General features: G+C 43.8%; 1 protein-coding gene across 1 annotated transcript in view; it reads left to right on the plus strand.

The window, feature by feature from the left end:
• The window catches only part of slc23a4 (solute carrier family 23 member 4), a 102311-nt gene extending 89915 nt beyond the window's left edge, over nt 1-12396 (plus strand). The window contains exons 10-12 of the mRNA XM_070901656.1: nt 9062-9170; nt 9592-9687; nt 11443-12396. Coding sequence (XP_070757757.1) covers nt 9062-9170; nt 9592-9687; nt 11443-11669 — 432 coding nt within the window. The 3' untranslated portion in view covers nt 11670-12396. The remainder of the gene's footprint in view (nt 1-9061; nt 9171-9591; nt 9688-11442) is intronic.
• Nucleotides 12397-12860: the final 464 nt, after the last annotated feature.

Genomic DNA, 12860 nt, shown 5'->3' on the forward strand with positions numbered 1-12860 from the left:
ATGTGGAGAGATTGGAGAAGCTGGGATTGTTATCCTTAGAGCCAAGAAAATTAAGGGCAGACTTAATGGAGGCATTCAAAATAATGAGGGGTTTTGATAGAGCAAGTAGGGCGAAACTGTTTCCTCTAATAAGTGGGTCGGTAACCAATGGTCATAGGTATTGGTGAGGCCACACCTGGAATACTGCGTGCAGTTTTGGTTTCCATATTTACGAAAGGATATACTTGCTTTGGAGGCAGTTCAGAGAAGGTTCACTAGGTTGATTCCGGGGATGAGGGGGTTGACTTATGAGGAAAGGTTGAGTAGGTTGGGCCTCTACTCATTGGAATTCAGAAGAATGAGAGATGATCTTATCGAAACATATAAGATTATGAGGGGTTTGACAAGGTGGATGCAGAGAGGATGTTTCCACTGATGGGGGAGACTAGAACTAGAGGGCATGATCTTAGAATAGTGGGCCGCTCGTTTAAAACAGAAATGAGGAGAAATTTCTTCTCAGGGTTGTAAATCTGTGGAATTTGCTGCCTCAGAGAGCTGTGGAAGGTGGGACATTGAATTTAAGACAGAAATAGACAGTTTCTTAAACGATAAAGGGTTATGGGGAGCGGGTGGGGAAGTGGAGCTGAGTCCATGATCAGATCAGCCATGATCTTATTGAATGGCAGAACAGGCTCAAGGGGCCGTATGGCCTACTCCTGTTCCTATTTCTTATGTTCTTATATAAAATAACTGGCAAAAGAACTAGATGTAAAGTGGGAAGACATTTTTTCACAGAGGATTGCTAAGATCTGGAACCACTACCTGAAAGATTGGTGGAAGCAGATTCCAAAGGAACTTTCAAAAGGCAATTGAAGAGAACTAATTTGCAGGGTTATGGGTGAAAATATGGGGTGTGGGACTAAATTGGACAGCTCTTCCAAAGAGGCATGACCTTCTGAGCTGCAAGATTCTGTGATTCTATTCTATGAGGTGGGTCTCCTGGACAAAATGAAAGGGCATAACCTGAGATATGAGATAAACTAGAGAAAGACACAGGCTCAGGACAAAGGTAAAGGGCAACCTTGGGGAAGGTGTGGCTTGGTGGGAAAGGGAAAGGGGAGGCAAAGAAGTCTGTAAGTTCCTCACGCTTGTTGGAGATGATGGTGGCGAGGGGTTTAAGGAGACAAATGTGTGATAGATGTTGTGTACGCATAAATAACTGACAAACTGAGCCAGGAGAAAAGTAACTTAAATTAACTGTACTTTTATACAACCCAAAATGGAGTCCCAAACCGACATGAATCAGCATGAGTACAGCAACTGTGAATAGTTCCCACAGGGTCCTAATGCCCGTCTAGTGAGCTGTAACAAATAAATAAGAGTATGAACACAATAATATCTTCTTTACGGCATCATAAACACACAGACTACAAGATGGCTCTGTAGAAAACTTGCCAGGTGACCGGATCACATGACCCTTTTATTATTATACATCTGCAGTTGCATTACCACAATAGGCCATTGGGTGCAGCAGTAGTCCACTAGGTGGAGCTATATTACACTCCTTCCTCCTTAATGAAGAAGTAATCATAACAAAATAATCATCATACATAACTTGCATGGTTATACACAACAAAAGAGATGGATTTATTTGCCATATTTACAAATCAAACTTAACCACTTGTTTTCTGCTTCGAAGAGGATATCTTCGCTCTTGAACAGAACTTTCCAAACATGGTGTCAAACTTAGCCTCATTCTATGCTGATCCCGAGGAGAATTTTTCTCCAAGGGAAGCCTTTGATCTACATTTTGACTCTCTACAACTTCAGACTGTTTGTCTGTCTGACTCGGACTCAGATTTAAATTCTGACTTTCTCCTGAACTTGTTTCTAGTACATCTGATGTAGAATTTGCTACCGGCACTCTACTTGTAACAAGACTATCAGACTCATCAGAAATAATCAAATCATTTCAACTTTCAACTTTTTCCACATTTGTAGGTAAAATATGATCAATCTGAACAAACCTAATCTTTCCATGATCAAACATCTTGATCAAATATGTGCAAGGACCACATATCTTCACTACTCTTCCTGGTAACCACTTTAACCATTTATAGTGATGGTTCTTCACTCTAACCTGATTCAATATCACACTTCTCTCTCTTACTCTACCTCTATCATGATTCTCTTTCTGTCTTCAGTGTTTCTCTGCCACTGTCAAGTTTGGCTTTAAGAACGAGAATCTGGTTCATGGCTGGTGTTCTACCAATAATTGTATGAGGAGTATTATGATAAGTAATTAGAAAATTTGCCAATTTGTGGTCCAACGATAACTGCCATTTCTTTGGATTCTTGATGAGGGCACGTTTTACAAATTGTACCTTGTGCTCTGCTGCACCATTTGAAGCAGGGTGGTGCAGTGGAACCTTGGGTATGTTTCACATGGTTTCTGCTCATGAACTGTGCAAATTCTTCTGAACAAAATTGTGGCCCATTAGCAGAAACAATTTCTTCTGGGAGACCAAAGGAAGAAAAAAATCTTTGAAAATTCTCTAGTGTTTCGCATCGGAAACACCTCTACCCACTTCGAATGGCTATCAATCACAATTAACAATTGTTGTCCTTCTAGCTCAGCAAAATCTATATGTAACCTTTGCCACACCCTGGGAGGCCATTTCCATGGCTGTAATGGTACTGATGGTAGTTTCTTGCTTACCGATTGACATGTTGTACACTGACTAACAATGTACTCTCTCTCTTTATCTCTACCTGGCCACCATAAGTAACTCGTGCAAAACTCTTGGTCAAGCATATTCCCAGGTGCTGGCCATGAAGATCTCCTAATAATTTGGACCTGAACTTATTTGGAATAACTAATTTGGAATAACTATTTTGGAATAATTACTCTTGCACCCCACAAGATACAATCTTTATCCACTGATAATTCATTCCAATGAACAAAGTATGGATGAATATATTTCTCTGATACCTGGTTTGGCCAGTCATTTGCAATGTAATCATACACCTTTGTCACATTTGGTTGCTCTACCAATCTCTTCAGCTGTGACTGGCAGCTCATCAATGTATGAAAAATAGAACACTTCTTTCTTATTGGGTGTAACTTGTGATGGGGATGGCAACCTAGACATAGCATCAGCATTACTGTGATAAGCTAAATCGTCTGTACTCGATGTCAAACATATATGGTACAACCTCCGAAATCCACAAACCTCCCCACTGAGGCCATTTCATTTTTTCCCGGATTTTGGAACAGAAATCCGATGTCCTGAATCTGGAAACCCCTGGGCCAAGTATGAGGCAATAAAAAGGTTGAAGTGGGAAGGGTTGGGAAGGAGAAAGATTGATTTTGCATTAACAATGGATACTTATGATCGATACTATGGGCTGGAAATTCACCAAACTTGCACCGTTTTCTTTGCCGATATTTCGCCATTTTTGGCGAAAAACGGTGAACTGCTAGTTTTGCCGAAGTCTTGCGCCAGCGGTTTTTAAATACAGCGGTTTTTAAAGTGGTCCGCTGGCATGCAAAACTGGAAACAGCACTTTCACTTTAATTTTGACTTTTGGCACACCTGTATTCTGGGCGGAAAAAATCCGCCCAAGAAAAACCTGTGTTGCAGCCCCAATAGGCAGCGGTAAGTGTGAAGACCTGCAAAAAAGGTAAGTTAAAGTTTTTATTTTTTAATTCTTTTTCAGCGATTCAGTAGTTAAGTGTCTTGTAAATGTTTTATGATATTTATTTTTTGCTGTTTTTTGTGTTTTCCAGCCTCCCAAGGCCTCTCTCACAGCGATAATCGGCCTCGGACTAAAGTTGGTGAGGGCCGCGGTTTCCGCCGCAAGTCCTCGTGCAACACTGATTTTTACTGCTGGGCGCATTTTCTACTGAAACTTAGGCCTTTAAAAAATAGCGGAGTGATTAGCGGTATTTTTGGTGAAAAATGCCAAAAAAAATACTGCTATCACCAAAAAACGAATTTCCAGCCCAAAGGAGTGCAATTTGTGCTTGCATGCAAACTTCACTGATGGGCACTTCTGCCCTGAGATTATCGAGTCAAGTTCCTTTTTTTGTGTAGGGGACTGACCAGTTGAAACACCTCTAGATTAGGTTAAAAATAGGTGGACTACCGTCTCACTTCTAGTGACAGTATCATGTGTTTCTGGCCAATGACCAGCTCCTCAACACCTCTAGAACCATGCTTCAGGAAAGATCAGTACTTTTAGACGTCTTGAGATCGTGAAAGCCGCAATATAAATGCAAATCGTTCTTTCTTTTTAGGAGGATGGAAAAAGATTTGGGGTGGTGGGGGGAAAATGGGGACAGTAATTGTACATTATTTGTAGAGTTCTAGTTGAGTTGAAGTGAGTTTCATTTGATAGAGAGGAATTTGGCTATATCGGTGTGGACTGATTATATAGAGAGGCACCGTTAAAAAAATTGTCCGGATTTCAGAATATATTTCTGGATTTCAGATGACACCTCCACTGATCAGCGAGATGTCCAGATTTCGGAACATTACGGTTTTTGGAACTCCGGATTTGGGAGGTTGCACCTGTATGCTGATAAAATCAAAGCAAATCTCTGCATTTGGGTTGCAACTAAAGTTGGAACTGGGAACTTTGGATGGAGGATTGCTGTCAGGGGCTTATGGTCAGTAACGAGGGTAAACTTACGACCATACAAGAATTTGTGGAACTTCTTGACCCCAAAAATCAATGCCAAAGCTTCCCTTTCGATCTGCGCATAATTACGCTCACCGGCACTGAGAGTACGTGAAGCAAAAGCAATTGGTCTCTCCTCCCCACTGACTAGTACATGGGAGATCACTGCTCCAACTCCATAGTAGTATTGGCAGTCCCTCGTGATGAGGATGATGCTCTTCACACCAAAAAAAGATGGGCTCGCAGGTGTTACAATGAGTTACATCTTAAAAGGTGGAAGATGTCTGTGCGTGGATTTTTTTAACGTGTGGTGACCGTTGCACACCAGCCACCATACGGGCTTGACAGAGCTAGGTCTTGGTCCAGTGGCGAGGTTTGACCAAGACTACGGAGACCAAGCTCTGTTGCGCCTCCCCTGAGCACCGAACCCGCTGCTGTTAAATGCTGCGCTGCTCCTGGGCCATGACCCCGCCGATATTAAATGCTGCGCCGCTCCTCGCTGGGCTCGACCTCCGCCCCTCGCTGGGCTCGACCTCCGCCCCTCGCTGGGCATGACCTCCATACCTGCTAGGCCCGGATCTTAGCCCCTCGCTGGGCTCGACCTCCCCCCCTCGCTGGACTCGAACGCTGCCCCTCGCTGGGCTCGACCTCCGCCCCTCGCTGGGCTCGACCTCCGCCCCTCGCTGGGCATGACCTCCATACCTACTAGGCCCGGATCTTAGCCCCTCGCTGGGCTTGAACGCTGTCCCTCGCTGGGCTGTACCTTCACCCCTCGCTGGACTCTTCTCCCAGAGGGTTGTGAATCTGTGGAATTCTCTGCCCAAGGAAGCTGTTGAGGCTAGCTCATTGAATGTATTCAAATCACAGATAGATAGATTTTTAACCAATAAGGGAATTAAGGGTTATGGGGAGCGGGCGGGTAAGTGGAGCTGAGTCCACGGCCAGATCAGCCATGATCTTGTTGAATGGCGGAGCAGGCTCGAGGGGCTAGATGGCCTACTCCTGAACCTAATTCTTATGTTCTTATATTCTTATGTTCTTATTAATGTTGGGGAAGTCCAGAACCAGGGGTCACTGTCTAAGGATGGGGGGTAAGCCATTTAGGACCGAGATGAGGAGAGACTTCTTCACCCAGAGAGTGGTGAACCTGTGGAATTCTCTGCCACAGAAAGTTGTTGAGGCCAATTCACTAAATATATTCAAAAAGGAGTTAGATGAAGTCCTTACTACTAGGGGGATCAAGGGGTATGGCGAGAAAGCAGGAATGGGGTACTGAAGTTGCATGTTCAGCCATGAACTCATTGAATGGTGGTGCAGGCTCGAAGGGCTGAATGGCCCACTCCTGCACCTATTTTCCATGTTTCTATGTTTCTATGACTCGAACGCGCCTCTCGCTGAGCTTGTCTTCCACACCTGCTAGGCCTGGATCTCAGCCCCCGCTGGGCTTGACCTCCGCCCCTCGCTGGGCTCGACCACCGCCCCTTGCTGCACTCGAACGCTGCCCCTCGCTGGGCTTGACTTCCAGACCTGCTAGGCCTGGATCTCAGCCCCCTCCCGGGCTTGGACACCGCTCTAATGGGCTGCCTGGGCTCCAGTGACGTCAGTCCAGTCGCCCTTCTAGAAGTGGTCGCACTCCTGAGTCAGCTCTCACCGCTCCCTGCAGTGGCTAGCGCTCCTACAATGCTGTTTTCTCACAGGTCGGGGAGGCGTCACACGCTAGCTTGAGCTTCTTAGATACGTCATAGTGAACTAACGTGGTACTCTCTGCCAACTGGCTTTTAAACTTCTTGAATCCTGCGTCACATTTCTCTGACCACTTCCAATGGACCTGTTTTTTCAATAGTTCAGTCAGTGGATGTCACACTGTAGCCAAATTTGGTAGAAACTTTCCATAATAGTTCAAAAGCCCCCAAAATGATCTAAGTTTAGTGACATTTTTAGGAGTGGGTGCATTTCTGATTGCATCCAGCTTTCCCTTGGTTGGATGTAAACCATCTTTGTTTACTCTGTGCCCTAAGTGCTCCACTGAGTTTTGAAATAACTCACACTTGTGAGAAGTCACTCGTACCCTGTGCTTCTCTAGTTATTTGAGCACTTCATGCAATATGTTATTATGGATTTGCCTGTTTGGTGCTGAAATGTCTTCTAAATAACATACTATCCCTCCAATGCCTTGCAAAATCTGGTTCATCACCCCTTGGAATATGACTGGGGCGGAAGACACTCTAAATGATAGCCTATTAAATTGATATAGGCCTAAATGAATATTTATAGTCAAGCATGACTTGGATTCCTCATCTAGTTCAAGTTGTAAGTAGGCATTTGTAAGATCCAACTTTGAGAAGATCTGATCACCTGTCAGTCAGCATTGCGAACAAATCTTCTACATTTGGCAATGTATTGGAAAGATTACCTTCTAGATCTTGGTTTACGGTTACTTTATAATCACCACACAACCGTACCTTACCATCAGACTTGGGTACAACAATGGGTTTAGCCGAATTATTTAGGTGACCTGGTCACATGGCCCTTTTATTATTATACATCAGCAGTTGTATTACCACAGTAGTCCACTTGGCAAATTGGTAGTAGAAAAAAGAAGCCAAAAGTTATCTTTGCTTTCCAGGATGATCCTGGAGTAGTGAGCAGTTTTGGCTCAATAATGCTTCATGTCATCCAACCAAATCTGGTGATGGTTGCCTGAAAATTGGCTACTATGTATTTTTTTAAATTCATTCACGGAATGTGGGCGTTGCTGACAAGGCCGGCATTTATTGCCCATCCCTAATTACCCTCAAAGGTGATGATAAGCCACCTTCTTGAATACAACTGTTGGCTTGCTAGGCCATTTCAGAGGGCAGTTAAGAGTCAACCACATTGCTGGAGCCTGGAGTCACAGAGAGCAGATTTCCTTCTCTAAAGGACATTAGTGTACCTGATAGGTTTTTAAGACATTAGTAAACTCGATGGGTTTTTAAGACAATCCTACATTACAACAGTGACTAAACTTCAAAAGTATTAATTGTCTGTGAAGTGCTGTAAGGCCTGCTTTTACCAGCAGAAGAGTTTAAAATAATAGAAAAATATATTTTTTCACTCATTTATATATTAAAATCCCTGTCCATTAAGGTAAGTTTATTTTTAGCCCAATTAAAACATTAAAAAAAGTTTTAAAAAATATATTAAAATATTTAATTAAATGTTATTTTAATTAATTTTAAATATGTAACGAGTTTTTAAAATTTATTTCATGTGTTTGTGAATTTTTTTGGGTATTCCCATTCAAACTTATAGCAGCTCCGTAAAAACAGAACTCATCATCACGTGACACCAGGGGCACTTGCAAACTGCCTGTGCTCCTGGGATACGTGGGCCTCTACGCAGACCTATGATTAGAGGCCCAGAACTGCAAGTCGCCGAACCTCCCGGACCACTAGGTAAGTTCGTACATTTTTTGCAGGTCAGAGGCATCTGCCCGCGGGAAGCCTCCATCTGCAAATTCTACCCCACTGTGTTTTACAAGAGCACATTTAGATCCATTGGCCTAGAAATTTGGTCACGCCTGAATAGTGAGATCTGAAATGCACCCGATATTGGGCCTCAAACCTAATTTCCATCATGCGGACGAGCTGCAGACAGGGCAGGAAAGTCGGAGGAGTGACAGCGATTGAGGGAGGGGAGGAGGTAGCGGTGACGATCGGGTCGGTGGTGGGGGGGCGGGGGGGGGAGGTTTGCAGAGAGCAGCCCGTGTACTTTGAATGTGGGGTCTAGAGGAGCTCTCTTGCTTCCCATTCAAGCTAGTATGTTTTAAAATCTTATCTTGTTGGTTGAGACCTACCAGGCAATGCCTTTAAGGACTGCCTGTTAGGCTGCATGCAAACCTAGTTTTCCTGCCAGCTGCCTCAGGGCAAAGCAATCTTACAATCAGACAGGAGTTAGACCCCTTATTTGCATAAGCAAAGTGCCTAACACCTGTTTCAGGTATGGGCACTGCATGCCATTTGGCCTTTACCAATGTGGCGGGCAGTGCACTTCTGACGCATAATCGTACAATTCCTGCCCACTATATTGGAGGTTTAGGCCGTTTAGCACCTGGAAAATGGGTGCTGTGCAGCCGAATTTCTAGGCCTATAGATCACAAAGCTGTATGTTAAGTAATGCTTATTACATTGATGTCTTGATATTTCTGCTCCATTACATGTATGGGCAGGGAAGACAAGAGTTTTCTCTTCATTTGAAGTTTTCCCTATAATTGTTCACCATATTTGTGGTGATTAAATGTCAGGGCAAATTCACAACTGCATATTATGAATATCTATTGAACAGCGCAGATGTGAAGGGCCAAGTAACCTGTTCCCATTTTCTCTTTCTGATTGTTTTTATATTTATTCCCTTTCAGTTTGTTGATATGAATTCTTCAAGAAATATCTTTATTTTTGGATTTTCCATGTTTTCTGGAATGGTTATACCCAACTGGATGAATAAGCACCCGTCTGCTATCCAAACAGGTAAGGAAACGTTCCTCTTATTACAAATATACACCTGCCCAAATCTGCACCTAGATCTATGAATAAATATGCAAACTGATCAACTGAAGAAATTTGAGTGCTCTTAGCACTTTGCCATTCGGGTGGAATTATTACCAATTCTTAACCACAGACTTAAGAGGCACTTGGCTTCATTGGCTTCACTCGTCCCTCTGATAGCTCGACCATGTGGCTATCTTGTGGTCAAGTGCAAAGCAGAATCCTGTCTCTTGCCTCTCTGTATCTTCTCCAACACTTTTCCTGTCAATACCAAAGCAATGTGGAATTTTAACATTGTGGTTGTATACAGTCTAGAATCTACAGTAATTCTACTTGTTCTCAGTCAGGGTTCAATGAAAATTGTAACATTGACAGGAAATTGAACAAATGTTCTGCTTCCCAGGAGTACTTCCACTAGATCAAGTCATCCGTGTCCTTTTAACCACCAGTATGTTTGTTGGGGGATTCTGGGGATTTTTTCTGGATAACACTATACCAGGTAAGCTTCCTTCACCTCCTACCATCCTGCTATTTTGTAAGCAATGAATTGTCTTGTAACACTGTTAGACACATGATGCTAAAATCGGGGGGGGAGGGGGGGGGCGCGCGGAATTGGACATGACGGAGACACAAAACAGGTGGCATCACATCAGCCGTCCTGCTATACGCTCCACCCGATTCTCGGTTCCATTCCTGGTATATAACCGAATGTCCAAGCAGTAATATTCCTGGTTTAAATAAAAGCAGGTGCAGTACTGATATCCTGCCATTTCATAATCAGAGATCCAACAATAAAAAAAGACTTACATTTATATAGCGCCTGTCACAACCACCGGACAGCCCAAAGCATTTTACAGCCAATTAAGTACTTTTGAAGTGTAGTCATTATTGTATTGCAGGAAATGTGGCAGCCAATTTGCGCACAGCAAGCTCCCACAAACAGCAATGTGATAATGACCAGATAATCTTTTAGTGATGTTGGTTGAGGGATAAATATTGGCCAGGGCACCAGGATAACTACCCTGCTCTTCTTCGAAATAATGCCATAGGATCTTTTACACCCACCTGAGATAGCAGACAGGGCTTCAGTTTAACGTCTCATCTGAAAGACGGCAACTCCGACGGTGCAGCACTCCCTCAGTACTGCACTGGAGTGTCAGCCTAGATGCTCTAGTCTCTACCTCAATAGCTACTTATGGTGAAGCATCTCATGGTCTAATAGTCCTCAGTCTTCCTCTCTTCCCTGACCCCCATCCCCTGTCCTCCATTCATTCTGTCTGCTTAGAGGCATCATTCCCCCTCTCTCCCCCAAACATTTATACCAATCTCTCCTGACACTCCATTGCCCAGTCTCCCTTTCTCCCCCCGCCCCACCCACGAGCCCCTATTCCATTCCCCCATCTCCCATCCCCTTTCATCCTCTGACCCAATTCTCAGTTTCCAATGCTCCTCTTCCCCAATTCCATTTCTCCCCTTCCTTCCTCTCTCCCCTGACCCAATTCACATCTCCCAACCCACATTCCCACTCTCCATTCCTCTCTCTTTCCCCTGACCCCTCCATTCACCAGTCTCACTCTCACACTCCTGCCTTACAAGCACCCACCCCTCTCCCCCGACTCCCACCTGACTCCTGTTTGACTACAGAACGTTCCTGGCACACCAGCCAGTCCAGGCGCACAGTGGCTGCAGGGGGGGGGAGGAGGGTTGGGGGTGATGTCAGAATGGGGGGTGGGGGGAGGGTGGTGATGACGTCATGGTGTAGGGGGTGACATTACAAAACGGAGATAGTGGTGACATCATGGAGCGGGAGTGATTTCACAGCGTAGGGGGTGACATGAAAGAGCAGGGGGGCTGTGATGTCACAGAGTGGAAGGGTTGTCTTCACGGATTGGGTGACATCATGGAGCAGGGGGGTGGTGCTACTGCGGCATAAAATTTAAAGCGCAAAGACCTCCCATGCTGCTTCCAGCAATGCCCGGGCGATCCACTCCGGGAGACTCCTGTGCAATCCAGTAGGATTGGAAACCCTAGGTACCATTCCAAAGAAGAGAAAGAACGCACATTTATGCAGTGCTTTATTACCTCTCTGAGGATGTCCCAAAATGCGTTGCATTCAATGATTTACTTTGTGCAATGCAGTCACTGCGAAGTGTGTAAACCCGGCAGTAGATGGGTGACATTTCAAAGAGATGATAAGACAATTCATCCACATGCAGAGACCGCGTGTCAGGAGTGATTACTGATTATTTTTCAGGTACAGAGAAAGAACGAGGAATAATCACATGGAAGGAAGCTATCCTTGAGGATGACGACAGAGGAACAAATGACAGTGGCTGCTATGATTTACCTTTCGGTATTGGCACAAAGTGCTGCACTGGCGTCTGGAGGAGATACATCCCCTTCTGCCCAAAGCCCAAACCCCCTGATGAGGAGAGAGTGGATGTGAACACTGAGGAAATTCATAAGGAGACTCTATTTTAACACAGGGTAAATAAAACTCTTTGAATAGACCATTTTCACATCAGACTTTACCAAGAAATGGTTGTAAATTCTATTCATGTTTCCCTGGGGCTGATTTTTAATCTCTGTTGTAACATCGAAGAAAAAAATGGTAGCTCTGGAGAAGATTGTAAAAAAATGTTGGGGGTGGGGGTTAAGAGGATTCTACAAGATTACAAGTGGTTACGATAGAGCGTTGCTGTCACATTACATCATCTCATCAGAACCACAACCCCCAATCGCATTAGTCTGTAACATATATCACACTTTATTTGAGATAATAGGCCCTTGTTTCAAGACAGCCAAGTTTTTGTATGTTTCCAATTTGCTATTCTTATTCCATCATGAAATACCAACAGTGAAAAATGGAAAATTTCCACCAACTTGTCCCCATCCCCACAGTGCAGTGTAAAACACTCCCACATCAGATAAAGTACAGAGGAGTTAAATACTGAATTTAATAATAATTCAATGCTTTTTGGACAGCTTTACAATGTATACTTGTGCTTGTAAAATTTATTCAGACTACCCCAAAACCATTTCAAGGATAAGTTACAGTGGCAAAGAGAAGAGATGTTCATTCTACTTATCCTGAGCTGGGTTGAAACTCAAATCCTATAGATGAAGGCAGTCAGCTTGCAACTCCCTATACAGACTTGATAATTTAAGAAAACCCTGTACAAATGGTAAAATGAAATGAGGGCAGCCAATGACATGAGATATTTTGACTTATCTACTCTTTAGGGTAAATTTCTCAGTATAAATAAATTAATGATGGTTTATTGTTCTCTCATTTCTGCTTTGAGTGCTGTGTGGAAATGTTTCTAGCTCATTTCAATTCTCTCTCAGGACTTCCTCTGATCCTGCCAAGTTCTGGTTTCACGATCTGACTCTGATATTGATGGTCTTTAATTTACACACACTGACATTTTGCTCCTTGTGTCATTTGGATGAGACGTTAAACTGATGTCTGCACTCTCAGGTGGACGTAAAAGATCCCATGGCACTATTTTGAAGAAGAGCAGGGGAGTTAACCTTGGTGTCCTCGACAATATTTACCCCTCAATCAACATAACAAAAGCACATTATCTGATTATTAACACATTGCTGTTTGTGGGAGCTTGCTGTGCACAAGTTGGCTGTCGCATTTCCCACATTACAACAGTGACTACA

Source organism: Pristiophorus japonicus, chromosome 15 (genome assembly GCF_044704955.1).
Source record: "Pristiophorus japonicus isolate sPriJap1 chromosome 15, sPriJap1.hap1, whole genome shotgun sequence".
Lineage (NCBI taxonomy): Eukaryota > Metazoa > Chordata > Chondrichthyes > Pristiophoridae > Pristiophorus > Pristiophorus japonicus.